General features: G+C 47.2%; 1 protein-coding gene across 9 annotated transcripts in view; it reads right to left on the bottom strand.

The window, feature by feature from the left end:
* Positions 1–24,580, bottom strand: part of cfap54 (cilia and flagella associated protein 54) — a 724,932-nt gene that overhangs the window by 394,492 nt on the left and 305,860 nt on the right. For all 9 annotated transcript variants that reach the window (XM_070897703.1, XM_070897704.1, XM_070897705.1 and 6 more), the window contains one exon: positions 3,686–3,789. In XM_070897703.1, the coding sequence (XP_070753804.1) occupies positions 3,686–3,789 (104 nt within the window). The remainder of the gene's footprint in view (positions 1–3,685; positions 3,790–24,580) is intronic.

Genomic DNA, 24,580 nt, shown 5'->3' with positions numbered 1-24,580 from the left:
AAAGGGAGAGCGTCCTCAGTGCCTCAGCAGCATTGGCATTGGATCATATATAAAGGTAAAAGTGTGAATTGTGATTTTTGGGTGGCTGAGGGAGTGGAAAGGAGTGCTGCATAGGTGGAAGAAAGGTGAGAACTGTGATTTTGCAAGATAACCTGAGTGTAAGTCCAATACACCAATGATGCAAGAGCGTGCAACAAGAACAAAGAATTTCCTCCATGAGGAAGTGGAGAAAATAGTCACTGTCATTGAGAACAAATGGCTGGAGCTGGATATCAGTAAGAGTGGTCCACAAAAGTTTCACCCAAAGAAATGAGGAGACGTTGGAACCTAGTTGCAGAAGAATATTCCGCAGGGGTGAATACCACAAGAACTGGAAGCCAGTGCAAAAAGAAACGGCAGGATGTTGGTCAAGTAGTGAGTGTAAGTAATATCTTCATCTTTAAATGGAATTGCAATTGTAAATGTGACCATCTGTATGTGTCCCACCCATCAGAAGCACACCGTGTGTGAAAAGTTATATTTTCATCTTTGTAGAAGAAATTGGCCCACAATAAAAGGGAAAGACTTAGAACAGGAGGAGGGCCACCAAATCTGCACGAACTATCACCCCTGGAACAGAGGGTTGTTGCCTTGCTGAGTCGCACCTGCAGAAAAAGAATCAGCTCTGCACAAGCTGGACCCACACGCGAGGGTGAGGGTGAGTCATTAAAATGCATCATCGCCCTTCAAATCAACCTGCTGACTGGCCTGCTACGCATGAGACTACTCATGCCACCCATCCTGCCCCCTCCTGTGCTGCTAACCATTTGACTGTTCTGTTGTATTTTGCAAAAGACGACGACAATCCTGAACATCCTGAAGATCCACCAGAAGATCCAGATGCGTGCGCTCCAGACCAAGGCGGTTGAGGGGAGAAGGAGTCCATGGAAATGTGTTCACGGGAGAATGCTGATCATGATATGGATCAGTCCATAGTACAGGGAAACCCACTGCCAGAAACCTCCATGAGCTCCGCGGCGACATTCCATGGTTTCACATCTTCCGATGTTGCGGATCCCAGTGGCAGTGGTGAAATGCATGTTGGAACACCCAGGGCCTCACCATCCCAGCCAGCACCTCGCATTGGAGGGGCGCCACTAGACAGACCCAAGGCGAGGGAAGGAGAAGCCGACCAGTCTCTCCTGAGATACAGCCTTCATCAGATGTTAATCAGGTTATGCCATTGGGTCAGGAGACCAATGCCCTTACAAGATCACTCGTGGCAACCGTCAGTAGGGTGCGTGATGAGGTAGCAACACTGTCGGGAGAAATATCAGCACTGAGACGGGAACTGAGGGCGGGCATTTCAGAGGGTGTGCAAATGATGGCAGATGCCATGAGGGAGCTAGCTGCTGCAATAAGGGCACAAAGGCCAGATACTCAAATGCCATTCCCACTTCAATCCACGCACCAGCCACGGGTGTGATCCTAGCCGGGCCCCCAAACCCACCTCACCACCGACCCTATGAGGAAGTGCACTTTCCCCGAGATGTGGGTGAGGGATAGGTGTAGCCTTTCTTTGCTGTTGTTGTTGTGGAAGTGCATTGTAAACTTTCCAATAAAAGATATTTTGCATTAAGACTGAATCATGTTCCATTATCACCACACAACATTTAGGAACAACTGTAAAAAAAAAACATCCCTCACCCCTACAGTCATACATGCCTGCACCCCCTAGCCCTAGCCGAAGGGCTAGCCGGTGCGCTATGCAGTTGGCAAGGCAGGACTGCTCTATTTTCAGTAGCTGATTTATCTTTCCTTTATTTTTGATGATGTTGCGCTGTTGCTGTGAAGGTGTTTAGTGCTTTAGAATTCTCTAACTCACCTTCCCCCATCCTATCTCTGGCTACCTACGCTGATTTCTTAAATGTAGGTAAGGTTTTTCTGTGCCTACAAAAGTGGCCACATACATTGACCTAAGTTAGTTTGGAGTAACTTTTAGCTGGCCAAATTTGCTTCTATGGCCAAAAGAGACGTAAGTGGCTGGTAATGCCCCCTTTTGGTGAAAAAAAATGAAACTTTAAAAAAAAACCCTAACTAACTGACTTACACAGGAGCAAGTTAAATGGGGAAATGTGCGATTTTTAAGTTACTCCAAAAAAATCTACTTGCTTTTGAGCCCTAGAGAAACTATTTCCTCTGCTTGGGAATCCAGAACAAAACAGCAGAATCTTAAATATACAACGAGGCCATTTAGGAGAGAAATTAGGATGTGCTTTTTCCACAGAAAGCGGAGTAGGAATCTGGAACTTGCTCCAACAAAAGTTGGTGGTTGCTGGGTAAATTGAAATTTTCAAGCCTGAGATCAATAGATTTTTGTTCGGTAAAGATATAAAGGGATATGGAACGAGGGCAGGTAAATGGAATTGAGGTACAGATCAGCTGTGGAACAGGCTCAAAGCCTACTCCTGTTCCAATGCAATATCACTGGTCTGCCAGTATCTACTAACTCTGTGAGTGCTTCAAAATTTTGGCCAAGTTCAGTAGACAGGACCTCCATATCCTAAAGCCATGTTTGGAATTCCTTAAGGACTTATTTTCTTTCCAAATGGTCATACAACATATTTCTAATAATTCCTTCTAATGACTTGCCTATCTATATCTGACTAACTGGCCTGTAAAACCTAGGTTCTGACGTGCTTCTCTTCTTGTATATAGAAACCATTTTGGCTACTCTCCAGTCCAAGGGAACAATCCCCGATATCAATGAACTGCCAAATATTGAGCCTGCAGGTAGAATATCACAGCCACTGTTTCATTAAGTACTCCAGGGTGAATGCCTGTAATGTATGCATCTGAGAGTATGCTCACAGGTACAGCTGTTGCATTTTGAGTGGCTTAGTCAGTCACATGATGTTCACAAGACTGAATAAAACCCCATTCAGTTGGATCTAGGTCATCCATGTGAGGCATGCGGTTGTGAACCTAGTGGATGAACTAGTACTATGTAGTGTAATTGTTAAACCTTTGTTAATAAACCAACTAGTTCTTATTAGCAATGTGTTGCTATGAATGCCTAAGCAAAGAACCCATGAAGCAAATATATTATACCAGACCTATCCAGAATCATTTTTTATATGACAGGCGTCATGGGATATAATATTTCTTAGACATTGGGACTTGCCAGATGCATAGCAATGGTATTTTCAGGTCTTGTAATTTCCTATTGTAATATTTGGAAGGAAAACTACATTCGTCTCAAAATAACAGTGAGACTTTTACATGCATTTGTCTTTTTTGTACTTTTGTAAAGATTTGAATTGCAGTTAACAATAGCGCAAGAAGGGAAACAAGTGAAGCTGTTCAAAATTTGATTGACCAGAAGTTCTATGAATTCTACTGCATGCAACACCAATATTAAGGCAATTCACTGGAGCCAAAACAAATATCAAGAAGAGAATCTGTGTTATGAACAAATCAATCATGTGGCTGGTCATAGTCTTTCATCAACGGTGCTTAAGGATAGAAAGAATTTAAGAGGAAGGGCTGAACAAGATGATAAAAAATAAAAACGTGAACATATACCGGGGTGAAGAAACAGCAGTGAGTGATAGCAAATTGAAAGCAATCAAGACCAGTGATTAAAACCATTCAGATACAGAGCTGACAATGAGAAACAATAATAACAATGAGAAATCTTTGCTACCTTTGTGCAGATGGGTCCATCTTATAGACTGGATTATTAAGAAAGCTGTCCACGAGTTCCTTCAACGTTACAGTTTCTTTTTTTGGTTTTTGGCTCGGAGCAATCTGAACAGTGAAAAACAATATTCTTTGCATTGATGTTGACTCCCTGAATTAATTTCCTAAATTCTATAAATATTGTGAAATGAGGTAACATCATTCATCACTGACACCAGTGTGATTTTGCATTTGAAAACCAATATCAGAATCTTAAATCTTACAAGTAACTGCTTTGTATTTCATGCCTCAAACTCAGTAAAATATTGTACATTTCAATCAATAATGCTTGAACACATGAACTTATTGAGCAAGTATGAACATAAGACCCAATTTTAACCACCATAGAAGTAGGGTTGGCTGGCATTACTGAATTTTGTGAGGCAATCCCGTCTATTTGAATTGGCTCTCTGCACATAAAAAATGAGAATCTAGTCTGCAAGCCAGTTGGCTACAAGGTGCAAAATTAAAAATAAAAGTAAATTGCCTATAATTGGAGGCTGAAGGCAGCGTGCAATAAGAAGATGCCATAGACTATCTCCTTCAATAGCGGGATGCTGCTGCAGGAAGTGTATTGGCTCAGAAACATGGGCCATGTACAGCAAGCACTTCAAGTCGCTGGAGAAATATCACCAACGATGTCTCCGCAAGATCCTACAAATCCCCTGGGAGGATAGACGCACCAACATTAGCGTCCTCAACCAGGCCAATATCCCCAGCATCGAAGCACTGACCACACTTGATCAGCTCCGCTCGGCAGGCCACATAGTTCGCATGGCAGACACGAGACTCCCAAAGCAAGCGCTCTATTCGGAACTCTTTCACGGCAAACGAGCCAAAGATGGGCAGCGAAAACATCACAAAGTCACCCTCAAAGCCTCCCTGACAAAGTGCAACATCCCCACTGACACCTGGGAGTCCCTGACCAAAGATCGCCCTAAGTGGAGGAAGAGCATCCGGGAGGGCGCTGGGCTGCTCGAGTCTCATCGCCGAGAGCATGCAGAAATCAAGTGCAGGCAGCGGAAAGAGCGTGCAGCAAACCAGTCCCAGCCACCCCTTCCCTCAACGACTATCTGTCCCACCTGTGACAGGGACTGTGGTTCTCATGATGGACTGTACAGCCACCTAAGAACTCATGCTAAGAGTGGAAGAAAGTCTTCCTTGCTTCCAAGGGACTACCTATGATGATGAGTGAGAGAGGATGGCTTTGTTTGATGCTGAGGATAACATCGAATTGTAAGCTGCATGGATGAAGGTAACTGATAAGGTGAATCTCCCAGGTCCATCATAGCCCTTCATCACAGAATTCCGTAGCAATCTCCCTGTTGTCAACCACTCCCCGCTCCTTCTCCTCTCCCTGTCTGATCACCATGCTGCATGTATGCTCTTGTGGTGGCACTGAGCTTTCTGTATTCATACTCTGCTACTGTGTAGGGGATTTTAATAGGGGTCATGAGCCATGAGGCAGGATTTTACATGAAAGTACAGCTACCCAGCATTACTTGAGCACACATGCACCAGAAGTTGCACTCCCCACCCCCCACAAGGGACAATCCACCAGGGTCTGTGGTACATGCACTTGGATTCCATCAAATTGGAAAATCCCAACAGCCAGCAATTCATTATTTGAATCTCCCAAGAAAATGAATGAAAATTCAAGGACTATTACATATTAAAAGCAGAATAGCTGCTTTCAGATACCAGGCACTTTTCTGTGGTCAGGAACCATCTACATATTTACCAAACCACATCCTTCCCTGTCCATGGAAGCCATCAAGTTGCCATGTGGAGCCCTGATAGCAACAAGTAGAAACTAGATGCCCAGAGGACCTGAAGAGACAGTTAGAGTTAGAAATAATACAGAATTAAGTGGCATCATAGAAGGTACAAAGTCAGATTTGGAGTGCATGTGTGTAAATGCACAAAGTGGGGTTAATAAGGTTAGTGAGCTGCTGGTGCAAATATCCGCGTGGGAATATCATGTAGTGACGATAACAGAGATCTGTCTCAAAAAAGGAGAGGATTGGATGCTTAATATTCCTGAGTACAAGGTATTCAGGAAATATAGGGATGGAAAAAAAGGAGGGGGAGCAGTTTTGATTAAGGAAAATATTACAGTGCGAGAAAAAAAGAGAATATCCTTGAGGGACCAAAGACAGACTCTATTTGGTTGGCGTTCAGAAATAATAGAAGAGCTGTTACGCTACTTGGTGTGTTTTATAGACCACCAAACAGGGGGAAGGAGATAGAGGGGCATATTTGCAGGGAAATTACTGAGAGCTGCATGAACCATACAGTGGTGGGTGATAAATGGAGATTTTTATGACCCCAATATTGAATAGGGCAGTGATTGTGTTAAAAAGAACAACTTGTATTTATATAGTGTCTTTAACGTAGTAAAACGTCCCAAGGTGCGTCATAGGCAAGCGCCTATGAGAGGCGGGAGTTCGGGAGGAGAGCGGCCGACAAGAGGCTCGTCGGTGAGCAGCGGGGGTTTGTGAGAGGCGGGAGTTCGGGAGGCGAGCGGCCTACAAGGGGCCAGCTGGTGCAGCTGCATCAGTGAGGCAAAAAAGAAGTAGAAAGAAATCGAAAGGTGACATCATAGCCAAGGGGGTAAGTGATTGGTAAGTAGTTTTTCTTTTTCTTTTCTTTATCAGTAAGTAATATTTAGCATTGTTGTTGCCAAATTAAGTTTATCTAGGGGTTAATTCATGGCAGGAGAGCTCGGACACGTGTTATGCTCCTCCTGCACTATGTGGGAAGTCAGGGACGCTTCCGGTGTCCCTGACGACTAGGTGTGCGGGAAGTGTATCCGGCTGCAGCTCCTGACGGACCGCATTGCGGCCCTGGAGCTGTGGGTGGGTGAACTCTGGAGCATCCATGACACTGAGAATGACGTGAATAGCATGTTTAGCGAGCTGGTCTTACCGCAGGTAAAGGGTACACAGCCAGATAGAAAATGGGTGACCAACAGGAAGAGCAGTGCAAGGAAGGTAGTGCAGGGGTCCCCTGCGGTCATCCCCCTGCAAAACATATACACCACTTTGGGTACTGTTGAGAGGGATGACTCATCAGGGGGGAGCAGCAGCAGCCAAATTCATGGCACCGCGGGTGGCTCTGCTGCACAGGAGGGCAGGAAAAAGATTGGGAGAGCAACAGTGATAGGGGATTCGATTGTAAGGGAAATAGATAGGCGTTTCTGCGGCCACAACCGAGACTCCAGGATGGTATGTTGCCTCTCTGGTGCAAGGGTCAAGGATGTCTCAGAGCGGGTGCAGGACATTCTGAAAAGGGAGGGTGAACAGCCAGTTGTCGTGGTGCATATAGGTACCAATGATAGCGGTAAAAAATGGGATGAGGTCCCACAAGACGAATTTAGGGAGCGAGGAGCTAAATTAAAAAGTAGGACCTCAAAAGTAGTAATCTCAGGATTGCTACCAGTGCCACGTGCTAGTCAGAGTAGGAATCGCAGGATAGCTCAGATGAATACGTGGCTTGAGGAGTGGTGCAAAAGGGAGGGATTCAAATTTCTGGGACATTGGAACCAGTTCTGGGGGAGGTGGGACCAGTACAAACTGGACGGTCTGTACCTGGGCAGGACCGGAACCAATGTCCTAGGGGGAGTGTATGCTAGTGCTGTTGGGGAGGAGTTAAACTAACATGGCAGGGGGATGGGAATCTATGCAGGGAGACAGAGGGAAATAAAATGGAGGCAGAAGCAAAAGATAGAAAGGAGAATAGCAAAAGAGGAGGGCAGAGAAACCCAAGGCAAAAAACAAAAAGGGCCACATTACAGCAAAATTCTAAAGGGGCAAAGTATGTTAAAAAGACAAGCCTGAAGGCTCTGTGCCTCAATGCGAGGAGTATTCGGAATAAGGTGGACGAATTAACTGCGCAGACAGCAGTTAACAAATATGATGTAATTGGCATCACGGAGACATGGCTCCAGGGTGACCAAGGCTGGGAACTCAACAGGGGTATTCAACATTTAGGAAGGATAGGCAGAGAGGAAAAGGAGTCGGGGTGGCTGTCATGTATCTTACATTATTATATATAACTGTATCCTAACATGCTATACATGACTGTAATAAGATATGACCTGTAACCACCAGCATACCTTACCACCAGGGGTGCACTTGCAAGAGACAGGTATATAAGCACAGGTCTCAGGCAAGTGCAGCATTCCAGAGCTGTGAAATAAAGGTGCAGGTCCAGAGTGATCTTGACTTCACTACATGCCTCGTGTGAATCTGTACTGAGGGGACAGGACTTTACAGTGGCGACGAGTTACGGGATTACAGAATCCACAGAATGGCAAACAACGGATCAGATGAAAAGTACAATGCGGGAGACAATTGGGAGGACTTTATAGAAAGCTTTGTAACCAAAGACTGGTTAGGCGACGATAAGGCAGACAAGAGAAGAGCCCATCTCTTGACCAGCTGTGGCTCGAAAACATACGCTTTAATGAAGGATCTGTTGGCACCCGAGAAACCAGCAAGCAAGTCGTTTGAAGAATTGAGCACACTGGTAAGAGACCACCTGAAGCCAGCGAGCAGCCTACACATGGCCAGACACAGGTTCTACAACAACAGAAGCTGTGTGGACCAGAGCATACCCGATTTCGTGGCGGAACTTCGGAGGTTGGCTAGATTATGTGAGTTCTCCGATGAACTGAGGAGAGAAATGCTGAGAGACTTTTTCATTGAAGGAATAGGCCACGCAGGCATATTCCGAAAGCTCATAGAGACCAAGAACCTGACCTTAGAGGCAGCAGCACTGGTTGCACAGACATTCTTGGTAGGGGAAGAAGAAACGAGGTTGATTTACAATGCAGGGACGAAAACAAACGAAATATCAGAAGAAGTTCACAGCACTAAACAAGCTGCTACCCCCACACACAGACAAAACCGGGAGAACAGGCTCTCGACAGGAGGCAGAAGCCATCAAGGGCCACAGGAACGGCCGTTCACACCTCATCAACCCACAATGCGAGCAATCAACTACAAACTGAGAGAAGCTCAAGAGAGATCAGCCAGACGCAGCTCATTCTTTGGGAACACATTGAACAATGGAACAGATCTGTGCAGGAGGTGTGGAGGTGGGCACTCGTCAAGGGGATGTCGATTTCAGCAGGCTGTTTGCAGAAATTGTGAATATATAGGGCATTTGGCCCGCACGTGCAAAAAAAACGGCAACTCGGCTGGTATACGAATCTGATGGGTCGGAAAGCGGACCAGAAGATGGTGGGGACAGTACCCGGGACACCGATGTACAGCAGGTCAACACGATCAATGGCCGCTGCTCCGACAACAGGACGCCTCCTATAATGATGAGGGTCCTACTCAACGGGATATCTGTCAACATGGAGCTGGATACGGGAGCGAGTCAATCTCTCATGGGCGCTCAACAATTTGATCAACTGTGGCCGCATAAAAGAAACAGACCAAAACTCACAAGGGTCGACACCAAATTAAGGACCTATACCAAAGAAATCGTACCAGTCCTCGGCAGCGCCATGTTCTCTGTCACACACAAAGGGACAGTGAACCGACTTCCCCTGTGGATTGTCCCCGGATACCCCCCAGCACTGCTGGGGAGAAGCTGGCTGGCAAAACTAAACTGGAAATGGGATGATGTCCATGCCATGTCATTAGAGGAACGGACCTCCTGCTCAACAGTTACAAAGCGATTTGAACATCTCTTTCAGCCAGGTGTGGGCACTTTCAAAGGGGCCAAAGTCAAAATCTACATCACACAGGATGCTAGACCGGTCCATCACAAGGCCAGAGCTATACCCTGTGTGATGAGGGAAAAGACTGAACACGAACTAGACAGGCTTCTGCTGGAAGGCATTATATCACCTGTGGAATTTAGCGACTGGGCAAGTCCCATCGTCCCAGTCATGAAGCCTGATGGATCCATACGAATCTGTGGGGACTACAAATCTACCATAAACAGAGTCTCCCTACAGGACCAGTACCCGCTGCCCAGAGCGGAGGACTTATTTGCCACATTGGCTGGAGGTAAACTTTTCTCAAAATTAGACCTCACATCTGCGTATATGACGCAAGAATTGACCGAGGAATCCAAGCTACTCACCACCATCAACACACATCGAGGCCTTTTCATGTACAATCGATGCCCATTCGGCATCAGGTCGGCAGCTGCCATATTCCAGCGCAACATGGAGAATCTGCTCAAGTCCATCCCGGGGACGGTTGTATTTCAAGATGACATACTTATCACGGGCAGGGACACCGATTCCCATCTCCGTAATTTGGAGGAAGTACGAAAGCGGTTGGATCGGGTAGGCCTACGAGTCAAGAAATCCAAGTGCCTGTTTCTCGCACCCGAGGTTGAATTTTTGGGCAGAAGGATTGCCGCTGATGGAATCCGCCAACAGAGTCCAAAACAGAAGCAATTCGCCTGGCACCCAGGCCCCGGAATGTTTCAGAACTGCGCGCCTTTCTCGGGCTACTCAATTACTTTGGGAACTTTATGCAGAACTTAAGCACGCTGCTGGAGCCTCTCCACCTGCTACTCAGGAAGGGGTGTGACTGGTTTTGGGGGGACGCCCAGGAACCCGCCTTCAATAAGGCACGCAACCTTCTGTGTTCCAACAGTGTTTTGACTTTCTTTGACCCAGGTAAAAAGCTAGTTCTCACTTGCGATGTGTCAGTGTATGGGGTCAGGTGCATTTTGCAACATGTCAATAGTGCGGGCAAATTACAACCCATAGCTTATGCCTCCAGGTCACTTTCGCGGGCGGAGCGCGGGTACGGAATGGTAGAGAAGGAGGCGTTCGCGTACGTGTACGGTGTCAAAAAGATGCACCAATACCTTTTCGGGGCCAAGTTCGCATTAGAAACCGACCACAAGCCCCTCACGTCCCTCCAATCCGAGAGCAAGGCAATAAACGCCAACGCCTCGGCGCGAATTCAACGGTGGGCACTCATGCTGGCGTCCTACGACTATACCATAAGGCACAGACCAGGCACAGACAACTGTGCTGACGCGCTCAGCAGGCTACCCCTGGCGACCATGGAAGGGTCTGACGAACAGGACTGTGAGATAGTCATGGCAATCAATGCCTTTGAATCCACAGGTTCGCCCATGACGGCTCGCCAAATCAGAGCCTAGACGGCCAGCGACCCCACGTTATCCTTAGTAAAAAGATGTGTCCTAACCGGTGACTGGGCAGAGGCTCGCGATGCCTGCCCCGAGGAATTAAAACCCTTTCACAGGTGCATGCATGAGCTATCACTACAAGCAGACTGCCTGATGTGGGGCAGCCGAGTAGTCATGCCTCTGCGAGGCAGAGAGGCATTTGTCCGGGAGCTCCACCGCGAGCACCCGAGGATCGTTCTCATGAAGGCCATAGCCAGATCCCACGTCTGGTGGCCTGGTATTGACGCGGACTTGGAGCCCCTAGCCCTGGCCTACCAAACCATGGTCGCGGGTGCACATCGACCATGCGGGCCCATTCATGGGCAAAATGTTTTTCATAGTTGTAGATGCATTTTCAAAGTGGATCGAATGCACCATTTTAAACTCGAGCACAGCCTCCACCACTGTGGAGAGCCTCGCAACCATGTTTGCAACGCACGGAATCCCTGACATATTGGTCAGTGACAATGGTCCGTGCTTCACCAGCGCAGAATTCCAAGACTTTACAACTGACCACGGCATAAATCACGTCAAGACGGCACCGGTGAAGCCGGCCTCCAACGGCTAGGCGGAGAGAGCAGTGCAAATCATTAAACAAGGCATGCTTAAAATCCAAGGTCCCACGCTGCAGGATCGCCTGTCGCGACTGCTGCTGGCATACAGATCTCGTCCGCACTCACTGACTGGGATCCCCCCCGCGCAACTGTTGATGAAAAGGACTTTAAAAACAAGGCTCTCATTAATCCTCCCAGACATGCACGAAATCGTTGAGGCAAAGCGCAGTAAGCTGACTGAGTACCATGACAGAAATTCTAGGGGGAGATGGAATGAGATAGGGGACAAAGTGTTTGTACTAAACTATGGCAGTGGTCCTAAATGGCTTGCAGAGAAGGAAACAGGCTACTGGTAGTACAAATGGACAATGGCAAAACCTGCCGGAGGCATGTAGACCAAGTCAAAAGCAAATTTACCAACAACACTGCGGAACCAGAGGCAGACTACAATGTGGAACTCGCACCACACCTGGTGGACAAACAGAGGGAACAACCTGAGGAAAGGGCAATCCCAACAGACAGCCCAGGCGAGTCAACAACAATCACACCAATTGAAACAGACAGCCCAGGCGAGATACCAGCAACCACATCCAAAGAAAAACAGACACCAAGGCAAACAACTGAACCACAACTCAGACGCTCCACATGAGAGCGTAGACCACCTGAGAGACTGAACCTATAAAGACAATAAAACCTTGGGGGAGGGTGATGTCATGTATCTTACATTATTATATATAACTGTATCCTAACATGCTATACATGACTGTAATAAGATATGACCTGTAACCACCAGCATACTTTACCACCAGGGGTGCACTTGCAAGAGACAGGTATATAAGGACAGGTCTCATGCAAGTGCAGCATTCCAGAGCTGTGAAATAAAGGTGCAGGTCCAGAATGACCTTGACTTCACTACATGCCTCGTGTGAAGCTGTACTGAGGGGACAGGACTTTACAGTGGCATTGCTGGTTAAAGAGGAAATTAATGCAATAGTAAGGAGGGACATTAGCCTGGATGATGTGGAATCGGTATGGGTGGAGCTGCGGAATACCAAAGGGCAGAAAACGAGAGTGGGAGTTGTGTACAGGCCACCAAACAGTAGTAGCTAGGTTGGGGACTGCATCAAAGAAGAAATAAGGGATGTGTGCAATAAAGGTACAGCAGTTATCATGGGCGACTTTAATCTACATATTGATTGGGCTAACCAAACTGGTAGCAATGCGGAGGAGGAGGATTTCCTGGAGTGTATTAGGGATGGTTTTCTAGACCAATATGTCGAGGAACCAACTAGAGAATTGGCCATCCTCGACTGGGTGATGTGTAATGAGAAGGGTCTAATTAGCAATCTTGTTGTGCGAGGCCCCTTGGGGAAGAGTGACCATAATATGGTAGAATTCTTTATTAAGATGGAGAGTGACACAGTTAATTCGGAAACTAGGGTCCTGAACTTAAGGAAAGGTAACTTCGACGGTATGAGGCATGAATTGGCTAGAATAGACTGGCAAAGGATACTTAAAGGGTTGACGGTGGATAAGCAATGGCAAACATTTAAAGATCACATGGATGAACTTCAGCAATTGTACATCCCTGTCTGGAGTAAAAATAAAACTGGGAAGGTGGCTCAACCGTGGCTAACAAGGGAAATTAAGGATAGTGTTAAAACTAAGGAAGAGGCATATAAATTGGCTAGAAAAAGTAACAAACCTGAGGACTGGGAGAAATTTAGAATTCAAAAGAGGAGGACTAAGGGTTTAATTAAGAGGGGAAAATAGAATATGAGGGGAAGCTTGCATGGAACATAAAAACTGACTAAAAAAGCTTCTTTAAATATGTGAAGAGAAAAAGATTAGTGAAGACAAACGTAGGTCCCTTGCAGTCAGATTCAGGTGAATTTATAATGGAGAACAAAGAAATGGCAGACCAATTGAACAAATACTTCGGTTCTGTCTTCACGGGGGAGGACACAAATAACCTTCCAAATGTACTAGGGGACACTGGGTCTAGTGAGAAGGAGAAACTGAAGGATATCCTCATTAGGCGGGAAATTGTGTTTGGGAAATTGATGGGATTGAACGCCAATAAATCCCCGGGGCCTGATAGTCTGCAACCCAGAGTACTTAAGGAAGTGGCCCTAGAAATAGTGGATGCATTAGTGATCATTTTCCAACAGTCTATCGACTCTGGATCTGTTCCTATAGACTGGAGCGTAGCTAATGTAACACCACTTTTTAAAAAAGGAGGGAGAGAGAAAACGGGTAATTATAGACCAGTTAGCCTGACATCAGTAGTGGGGAAAATGTTGGAATCAATCATTAAGGATGAAATAGCAGCGCATTTGGAAAGCAGTGACAGGATCAGTCCAAGTCAGCATGGATTTATGAAAGGGAAATCATGCTTGACGAATCTTCTGGAATTTTTTGAGGATGTAACTAGTAGAGTGGACAAGGGAGAACCAGTGGATGTGGTGTATTTGGAAGGCTTTCAAAAGGCTTTTGACAAGGTCCCGCACAAGAGATTGGTGTGCAAAATCAAAACGCATGGTATTGGGGGTAATGTACTGACGTGGATAGAGAACTGGTTGGCAGACAGGAAGCAGAGAGTCGGGATAAACGGGTCCTTTTCAGAACAGTGGCAGGCAGTGACTAGTGGAGTGCCGCAGGGCTCAGTGCTAGGACCCCAGCTCTTTACAATATACATTAATGATTTAGATGAAGGAATTGATTGTAATATCTCCAAGTTTGCAGATGACACTAAACTGGGTAGCAGTGTGAGCTGTGAGGAGGACGCTAAGAGGCTGCAGGGTGACTTGGACAGGTTAGGTGAGTGGGCAAATACATAGCAGATGCAGTATAATATGGATAAATGTGAGGTTATCCATTTTGGGGGCAAAAACACGAAGGCAGAATATTATCTGAATGGCGGCAGGTTAGGAAAAGGGGAGGTGCAACGAGACCTGGGTGTCATGGTTCATCAGTCATTGAAAATTGGCATGCAGGTACAGCAGGCAGTGAAGAAGGCAAATGGTATGTTGGCCTTCAGAGCTAGAGGATTTGAGTATAGGAGCAGGGAGGTCTTACTGCAGTTGTACAGGGCCTTAGTGAGGCCTCACCTGGAATATTGTTTTCAGTTTTGGTCTCCTAATCTGAGGAAGGACATTCTTGCTGTTGAGGGAGTGCAGCGAAGGTTCACCAGACTGATTCCAGGGCTGGCTGGACTGTCATATGAGGAAAGACTGGATCAACTGGGCCTTTATTCACTGGAGTTTGGAAGGATGAGAGAGGACCTCATAGAAACGTCTAAGAATCTGACGGGACTGGACAGGTTAGATGCGGGAAGAATGTTCCCGATGTTGGGGAAGTCCAGAACCAGGGGACATAGTCTTAGGATAAAGGGTAGGCCATTTAGGACTGAGATGAGGAGAAACTTCTTCACTCAGAGAGTTGTTAACCTGTAGAATTCCCTGCCGCAGAGAGTTGTTGATACCAGTTCATTGGATATATTCAAGAGGGAGTTAGATATGGCCCTTATGACTAAGGGGATCAAGGGGTATGGAGAGAAAGCAGAAAAGGGGTACTGAGGTGAATGATCATCCATGATCTTATCGAATGGCGGTGCAGGCTTGAAGGGCCGAATGGCCGACTCCTGCACGTATTTTCTATCTTTCTATGTTTCTATAGAACATCAAGCTACATGGCAGATGACCAAAAGCTTGGTCAAAGAGGTAGATTTTAAGAAGCGTCTTCAAGGAGGAAAGAGAGGTAGAAAGCCGGAGAGAAATCTAAGGGCAGAGACCGGCAGGAATTTCTGAAGTGTGTTCAGGATAAAACTATCTTAATTGGTATGTTTCCTACCCAACGAGGAAGAAGGTATTGTTGGATCTAGTCCTGGGGAATGAAGTGGGTAAAGTGGAGAATGTCACAGTGGGAGAGCATCTTGAGAATAGCGATCATGGTATCGCAAGGTTTAGATTAGTTATGGAGAAGGAATAATCTCAAATAAAAATACTTAACTGGAGGAGGGCTAATTTCAACAAATCAAGGAGGGATCTGGCCCGGGTATCAAAGAGTGGTGGGCAGAAATATAATGGAAGAATGGGCAGCCTTGAAAGAGGAGATGGTTCAAGTACAGTCTACGTACATTCCCACGAGGGCGAAAGGGAGGGCAACCAAAGCCAGAGCTCCCTGGTTGACAAAGGAGTTAAGACAGTAGGATGAAACAGAAAAAGGGGGTGTATGACAGATGTCAGCCTGATATTACAAGGGAGAATCAGGCTGAAAATATTAAGTACAGAGGAGAAGTGAAAAAGGAAATAAGAGCGGCAAAGAGACAGTACATCAATGGGTAACATAAAATTGAATCCAAAGGTCTTCTGTAGACAAATTAACAGCAAAAGTATTGTCAGAGGTGCAGTGATACCAATTAGGGACCAAAATGGAGATGTAATAGTGGAAGCAGAAGGCAAGAGGTACTAACTGAGTACATTGCATCGGTGTTTACAAGGAAGAGGATTTTGATAAGCTATGGTAAATCAGGAGGTTGTCAGGATACTGGATGAGATGAAAGTGGCGATACTAAAAATGCTGCCATCATGTCTGGATGGCAGGCATCTTTGGTTACTGAGGGAAGTAAGGATAGAAATTGCGGATGTGCTGGCCACAATCTTCCAATCCTCCTTAGATACAGGGGTGGTGCTAGAGGCCTGGAAGATCGCAAAAGTTACAGCCTTGTTCAAAAAAGGGGAGAAGGAAAAACCTGGCAATTACAGGCCAGTCGGTTTAACATTATTGTTGGGGAGTCTTTTAGAAATAATAATCTGGGAGAAAATTAACAGCCACTTGAACAAGTATGGATTAATAAAGGAGAGCCAGCACAGATTTGTTAAGAACATAAGTGTTGTGTATGCAATAACTGTTAGACTGAGTACTGTTTAACTCCAAGAGGTATGACCTTGGCTCTCCTTTATTAAGGCCCAAAGTGATTGATATGCAAAATGGCTGGCCTTTTATACTTGGGCTGCACATATGTGCGTGCAGCCCAATAGCCTCCAACAGTGACGCCATCTAGTGGCTAGTGATCCCAAAAGTACATACATGACAATACCTCCCTCTGAGATATTAACACAGACTTTTACAAATTGAGACGGTCCAGTGTTTTACGTTCAGTTCAACTCCAGCCTTGGGTGAGTGTTCAGAGTTTGTTGTGACTGGTGGCTGATTTGGTGGGAGTGGCAATGGCCATGTCAGGGATTGAAAGTCCAGATTCACTAATGACCACTGAGTCCTCTGATGACTTGGGGATAGATTGGTTGGTCATCGATTGTCTCTTCCTCCGACTGTTCCGGTTCGTCTGTGTGCCGCAGCTTTGTCTGATCCATATGTTTCCTGCATGTGTGCCCATTTTTGAGCTTGACAATAAATACTCTGTTACCCTCCTTGGCCATGACAGTACCAGCGATCCACTTGGGACCCTGACTATAATTCAGAACATACACAGGATCATTTACAGAAATATCGCATGACACAGCTGCACGATCGTGATACCCTTGCTGACTTCGTCTTCTATATTCAACATGATTATTCAAATCATGGTGTACAAGAGATAGTTTAGTCTTAAGAATTCTCTTCATCATTAGTTCAGCAGACGAGACCCCGGTAAGTGTGTGTGGTCTTGTCCTGTAACTAAGCAGTATGCATGACAGGCGGGTCTGCAGTAACCCTTGGGTTACTCGCTTCATACTCTGTTTTATGATTTGGACAGCACGTTCTGCTTGCCCATTGGATGCAGATTTGAATGGTGCTGATCTTACATGTTTGATACTATTGAGTCTCAGGAACTCTTGAAACTCCTGATTGGTGAAGCACGAACCGTTGTCGCTAACAACGATGTCAGGCAGACCATGTATCGTGAACATGACACTGAGATTCTCAATGGTAGCTGTGGATGTGCTGGATGACATGATTATACACTATCCACTTCGAATATGCATCCACCACAACTAAAAACATCTTCCCCAGGAAGGGACCTGCAAAGTCTATGTGGATTCTGGACCATGGTTTGGACGGCCACGACCACAGATTCAGCAGCGATTCTGCTGGTGCTTTGCTGAGCTGCATGCAAGTGTTGCACCGATGCACATATGATTCCAGCTCAGAGTCAATTCCCGGCCACCATACATGAGACCTGGCGATGGCTTTCATCATTACAATGCCGGGATGCGTGCTATGTAGCTCATGTACAAATTTCTCTCTCTTTCTTGGGCATAACAACAGTATCATCACAGGCAGTCCCTCGGAATCAAGGGAGACTTGCTTCCACTCGTGGTGAGTTCTTTGGTGGCTGAACAGTCCAATACGAGAGCCACAGACTCTGTCACAGGTGCGACAGATAATCGTTGAGGGAAGTGGTGAGTGAGACTGGTTTGCTGCACGCTCTTTCCGCTGTCTGTGCTCGATTTCTGCATGCTCTCGGCGTTGAGACTTGAGGTGCTCAGCGCCCTCTCGGATGCACTTCCTCCACGTTGGGCGGTCTTGAGCCAGGGACTCCCAGGTGTCGGTGGGGATGTCGCATTTTATCCGGGAGGCTTTGGGGGTGTCCTTGTAGCATTTCCGCTGCCCATCTTTGGCTCGTTTGCCATGAAGGAGCACCGAGTAGAGCACTTGTTTTGGGAGTCTCATGTCTGGCATGCGGCGTATTTGGCCTGCCAAGCAGAGCTGATCGAGTGTGGTCAGTGCTTCAATGCTGGGGATGTTAGCTTGAATGAGGACGCTGATGCTGGTGCGCCTGTCCTCCCAGGGGATTTGTAGGATCTTGCGGAGACATCGTTGGTGATATTTTTCCAGCAACTTGAGGTGTCTACTGTACATGGTCCATGTCTCTGAGCCATATAAGAGGGCAGGTATTACTACAGCCCTGTAGACCATGAGCTTGGTGGCAGTTTTGAGGGCCTGGTCTTCAAACACTCTTTTCCTCAGGCGGCCGAAGGCTGCACTGGAGGCAGTGTTGGATCTCGTCGTCGATGCCTGCTCTTGTTGATAGGAGGCTCCCGAGATATGGGAAGTGATCCACGGTTCCAGGGTCGCGCCATGGATCTTGATGACTGGGGGGGCAGTGTTGTGAGGTGAGGACAGGCTGGTGGAGAACCTTTGTCTTACGGATGTTTAGTGTAAGGCCCATGCTTTTGTAAGCCTCAGTAAATACGTCGACTATGTCCTGGAGTGCAGCCTCTATGTGCGCAGACGCAGGCGTCATCCTCGTACTGTAGCTTGACGACAGAGGTTGGGGTGGTCTTGGATATGGCCTGGAGATGGCGCAGGTTGAACAGGTTTTCACTGGTTCTGTAGTTTAGTTCCACTCCAGCGGGGAGCTTATTGACTGTGAGGTGGAGCATGGCGGTGAGAAAGATTGAGAAGAGGGTTGAGGCGATGACGCAGCCCGGTTTGACCCCGGTCCGGACGTGGATTGTGTCTATGATGGATCCATTTGTAAGGATCACGGCCTACATGTCTTCGTGGAGCAGGCGGAGGATGGTGACGAACATTTGGGGGCATCCGAAACGGAGGAGGACACTCCATAAACCCTCGCTGTTGACAGTGTCAAAGGCCTTTGTAAGGTGAAGAAGGTCATGTATAAGGGCTGATGCAAAAATCATGTCCGTTGCGCCCCGTAGGGAACAAAATCTGCACTGTGACTCCGGGAGGAGCTCCTCAGTCACGGGAAGAAGACGGTTGAGGAGGACTCTAGCGACGACTTTCCCAGTAGCTGATAGCAGGAAGATTCCTCTGTAGTTGCCGCAGTCAGACTTGTCCCCTTTTTTAAAGATGGTTATGATCACTGCATCTCTGAGATCCCCCGGCATGCTCTCCTCCTTCCAGATGAGAGAGATGAGGTCGTGTATTCGCGCCAGCAGTGCCTCTCCGCCATACTTCATGCCTCAGCAGGGATTCCATCCGCAACCGTAGCCTTGTTGTTTTTAAGTTGTCGTATGGCTTTTTCTATCTCGTGCAGTGTTGGGGTCTCACTGAGGTGGTGGCGGGTAGCATGCTGCGGGATGGAGTTGAGAACACTCGATCAAGGCAGGGTCTCGATTGAGGAGATCTTCAAAGTGCTCCTTCTAGCGGGCCCTGACTGCCTTGGGGTTCTTGATGAGTGTTTCCCCGTTCTTGGCCAGCAGTGGGATGGGGCCTTCGGTGTTTGGCCCGTAGGTGGCCTTGACTGCGATGAAAAATCCTCGCACATTATGGTCGTCAGCCAGCTGCTGTATCTCCTGTGCTTTCTCCATCCACCACCTGTTCTTCAGGTCCTGGGTTTTTTGTTGGACCTCAGCCTTGAGCCGTCTGTAATGCTGCTTTGCTGCTCCCGCGTTGGGTTGTTGTTTAAGGCTCAGAAATGCTCTGTGCTTGCAATCTATTAGTTCTTGGATCTCCTGATCATTCTCATCAAACCAGTCCTGGTATTTCCTGGTTGAGTCTCTTTGCAGGCACTGGCTATGGAGGTCTGGTGGGCAGACCAAGCGCTGTGGGCATTCTGCGTCTCGGGGTCGTCAAAGCACGCCAGATTAGCTGTGAGGTGCTGGCTGTATAGGGCTCTGTTAGCTGGGTCCTTAAGCGCTCCAGCATTGACTTTTTTGCGGCACTGCTTCAGCTGCCTCCCTCCGCTTTGGGGCTATGTTGATGTCGATGATGGATCGGATTAGGCGGTGGTCCGTCCAACAGTCGTTGGCTCCTGTCATGGCGCGGTTGATGCGCACATCCTTGCGATTCCTGGCTCGGACGATGACATAGTCGAGCAAGTGCCAGTGCCTGGAGTGATGGTATTGCCACGATGCCTTGTATTTGTCCCTCTGGCAGAACAAGGTTTTGGTGAGGAGAAGTTCATGTTTTAGACATTTTGTCAGGAGTAGGGTACCACTGGAGTTGGCTTTCCCAAACCCTTCCCTGCCAATCACGCCCCCCCAGAGGTCTGTGTCCTTGCCAGCCCTGGCGTTGAAGTCACCGAGGAGGATCAGTTTGTCGCCTGCGGGGACGCAGGACAGGAATTTTGAGAGGTTGGTGTAAAAATCCTCTTTGGCCTCATCAGTTGCATCGAGTGTCGGGGCATACATATCGATGACTGGCGCACTGGTTCCGGGATAGGGTGAATCGAATAGTCATGAGGCATTCGTTAGCTCCGCAGGGGGAGTCTTTGAGGTGGTCAACCAGCTCGTTTTTGATGGTAAAGTGGACTCCGTGGAGGCGGCGTTCTTCTTCTGGTTTTCCTTTCCAGAAGAAGGTGTAACCTCCACCTTGTTCCTTGAGCTGGCCTTCCCCTGCCCGCCGGGTCTCGCTTAGGGTGGTGATGTCGATATTAAGTGTCTAAGTTCCCGGGCAACTATGGCGGTGCAGCGTTCCGGCCTGTCACTGTTGGGGTTGTCCATGAGGGTTCTGGCGTTCCAGGTCCTGAACTTCATGTTAACAGAGTGGAAGATGCCTGTGCGTGAGTTCTTTTAACGTGGGGTGGTCGTTGCACACCGGCTACCTCATGGGCTTAGAGGTCTTGCTCCAGTGGCAAGGGGGTCCAAGATGACTGGATGACTGCTATATGGGCCTAGTTGCCTATGGCGAGATGTTGGCCACAGGCTCGGCGCTGCATAGCGCCCTTGGTGGTAGGTGATCCGAGGCCTGGTTGGGGGCAGGCATTGGGAGGGTCAGTGGCCCACAGGGGTTCAGGGTGGGAGGGCAGACGGCCTCCGGAGGCGGTGCTGGAGGTGCCCCACTCTCAGACAGCCTTTGCAACTATATTGCTTAAATCGGAACTGCTGGTGCCGGTGATTTCCCCCACAATGCCAACACGGAGAAATCAGTTGCATTCCCGCTGGCGGACTTTGGGCAGCCACAGGAATCGCATACGCAGTCAGGTAGGCCCTGCCATGTGTCGCTCTGCCGAACGCTGAATCAATCATATTTACAGTACTTGCTGAGTTTTGATTTTTCACTGATGTCCGCTTTAGACTTCCATCCATCATCATGCATGACTGAGCGATCGTGATGGCCCTGTTCTAGTCCAATGTCTCCACCGCCAGTAGTTTATGCAGGATCACCTCGTGGTTGATGCCGATTACAAAGAAATCCCGCAGCATGTCTACCAACACAGGCCGAACTTACATGGTCCCACTAGACCTAACAGCTCGGCAATGAATTCTGCCGCATTCTGGTCCTCTGAGCGAACGTGCGTGTAAAATCTGTATCTCGAGATGATGATGCCTTCGTCTGGCTTAAGATGGTCCTGTACCAGTGTACACAATTCTTCATACATCTTCTCTGTTGGACTCACAGGCAGGAGTAGATTCTTTATCAGACCATAAATTTTTGGACCGCAAACCGTGAGGAACACCGGCCGGTGCCGATCTGCGTCGCCGACCTCCTCCATTTTGTTGGCCATGAAGAACTGGCTCAAACGGCTCACAAAGTCTGCCCAATCTTCTCCTTCCACAAATTGCTCCAACAATCCAATTGTGCTGATTTTTGCGTGCAAAGGTTCTTGTTGCCTTTTCGCCAAATGTTGTGTATGCAATAACTGTTAGACTGAGTACTGTTTAACTCCAAGAGGTATGACCTTGGCTCTGCTTTATTAAGGCCCAAAGTGACTAATATACAAAGTGGCTGGCCTTTTATACTTGAGCTGCACACACGTGCGTGCAGCCCAACGGCCTCCAACAGTGACACCATCTAGTGGCTAGTGATCCCAAAAGTACATGCATGACAATAACAAATAGGAGCAAGAGTAGGCCATTTGGCCCCTTGAGCCTGCTCTGCCATTTAATAGGATCATGGCTGATCTGATCTTAGGCTCAGCTCCACTTCCCTACCCACTCCCCATAACCTTTCACTCGCTTATCGTTCAAAAAGCTGTCTATCTCCATCTTAAATATATTCAATGACCCAGCCTCCATAGCTCTCTGGAGCAGAGAATTCCACAGATTTACAACCCTCAGAGAAGAAATTGCTCCTCCTCTCAGTTCTAAATGGGTGACCCCTTATTCTTAAACTAGCCCCCTAGCTCTAGATTCTCTCACGAGTGGAAATATCCTCTCTGTGTCTACTGTGTCGAGCCCCCTCAGTATCTTATATGTTCCAATAAGATCGCCTCTTATTCTTCTAAACTCCAATGAGTATAGGCCCAACCTGCTCAACCTTTCTTCATAAATCAACCTCTTTCTTAATAACGGACTCCAGCATTTTTCCAACGACAGATGTTAGGCTAACTGGTTAATAGTTTCCTGCTTTCCGTCTCCCACCTTTATTAAATAGGGGGTTACATAAGCAGTTTTCCAAACCGCTGGGAACTCGTCAGACTCCAGGGAATTTTGGTAGATTGCAACCAATGCATCCATTATCTCTGCAGCCACTTCTTGTAAGACTTTAGGATGCAGGCCATCAGGCCCAGGGGACGTGTCCACCTTTAGTTCCATTATTTTACCGAGTACTTTTTCTTTAGTGATAGTGATTGTTTTAAGTTCCCCCCTCCCTTGATTATTATAGGGATGTTTTTAGTGCTGTCTACCATGATGACTGATACAAAATATTTGTTCAAAGCCTCTGCTATTTCCCTGTTCCCTATTATTAATTCCCTTGTCTCACCCTCTAAGGGACGAACGGGCAAATCGTGTTTGACTAACTTGAGTTTTCTGATAAGGTAACAGAGAGGATGGATGAGGGCAGTGCAGCTGATGTTGCAAATATGGATTATCAAAAAGAGTTTGCCAAAGTATTACATAATAGGTTAGTTACCAAAATTGAATAAAAGGGGGAGTAGCAGCATAGATTTTAAAAAATGGCTGAGGGATAGAAAACAGAGAGTTGTGCTGAATGGATTATTTTCAGAATGGATGGTTTTGATATAATGTAATGACTTGGACGGTACAGAGCACAATTTTGAAATCTGCAGATTACACTAAACTTGGAAGTGTAGTAAACAGCGAGGAAGATAGTAATACACTTCAAGAGGACATAGACAGACTGGTAGAATGGATGGACACATAGCAGATGAAATTCAACACAGAAAAGTGTGAAGTGATTTTGGGAGGATGAATGAGTGGAGACTGTTACGTATGGAAGAACTCCACAAGACTGAGTACTGTGAGCTAAAACTGATGTGACCTTAGTCTCTTTAATACAACTCCAGAGTGCCTGAGCAGCCTGGCAGACAACCTTTTATACCCCCTTGCACGAGGTGTGCAGGTGACCCTTGAGCCTCCAACAGTTACGCTCTCTGGTGGCAAGTCTTACACAATTACAATGTTTACATACATAACATCACTCGCCCCCCAAAGTCTTTGATATGAATTATTTACAAGTTGAGACGCTCCCTGGTTGATCGTCTGAGTTCAAACTCTGGCATGGGTGAGTTGGGCGGACCATTGCTGCACTGCGGCACGGCTGGTCTGACAGGACTGTTGGGAATGGTGGGTTCATTCTCTTGATTGACAGCGAGGTCGATTGCTGGTTGGGTGTGTGTTGGTGGATCGATGATGGTGATGTCCTCTTCAGGTTGTTCCTGGTTGTCGGTGAACCACAGTTTGGTCTGATCCAAATGTTTTCTGCACGTTTGTCCATTTAATAGTTTGACTATAAACACTCTATTCCCCAGTGACCCATTTAGGATCATGACCGTAATTAAGGACAAACACAGGGTCATTAACATCAATGGACGCGATACAGCCGCGCGATCGTGGTACATGTTTTGCCGGTGACGCTGGGTTTTTACATGATCATTTAGATCCGGGTGGACTCGGGAGAGCCTGGTTTTGAATGCTCTCTTCATTAACAATTCTGCAGGGGGAGCCCCAGTTCGCATCCGGTAGTTGAGCAGAACCCGAGATAAGCGGGTCTGCAAAGAGCCTTCTGTCACGCGTTTAAAGCTCTGCTTGATAGTTTGGACTGCCCATTCCGTTTGACTGTTGGATGCGAGCTTAAACGGAGCAGACCTGAGATGCTTGATGCTATTGCGGATCATAAACTCATTGAATTCCGAGCTGGTGAAACACGGTCCATTGTCACTGACAAGGATGTCAGGCAAGCCATGGGTGCCGAACATAGCCCGGAGGCTTTCAATGGTGGCAGTGGATGTGCTGGATGACATGATTACGCATTCAATCCAT

The sequence above is a fragment of the Pristiophorus japonicus genome, chromosome 13 (assembly GCF_044704955.1).
Source record: "Pristiophorus japonicus isolate sPriJap1 chromosome 13, sPriJap1.hap1, whole genome shotgun sequence".
NCBI lineage: Eukaryota > Metazoa > Chordata > Chondrichthyes > Pristiophoridae > Pristiophorus > Pristiophorus japonicus.
Note: the sequence above shows the minus strand (reverse complement) of the source record. Positions and strands in the feature narration are given on the sequence as shown.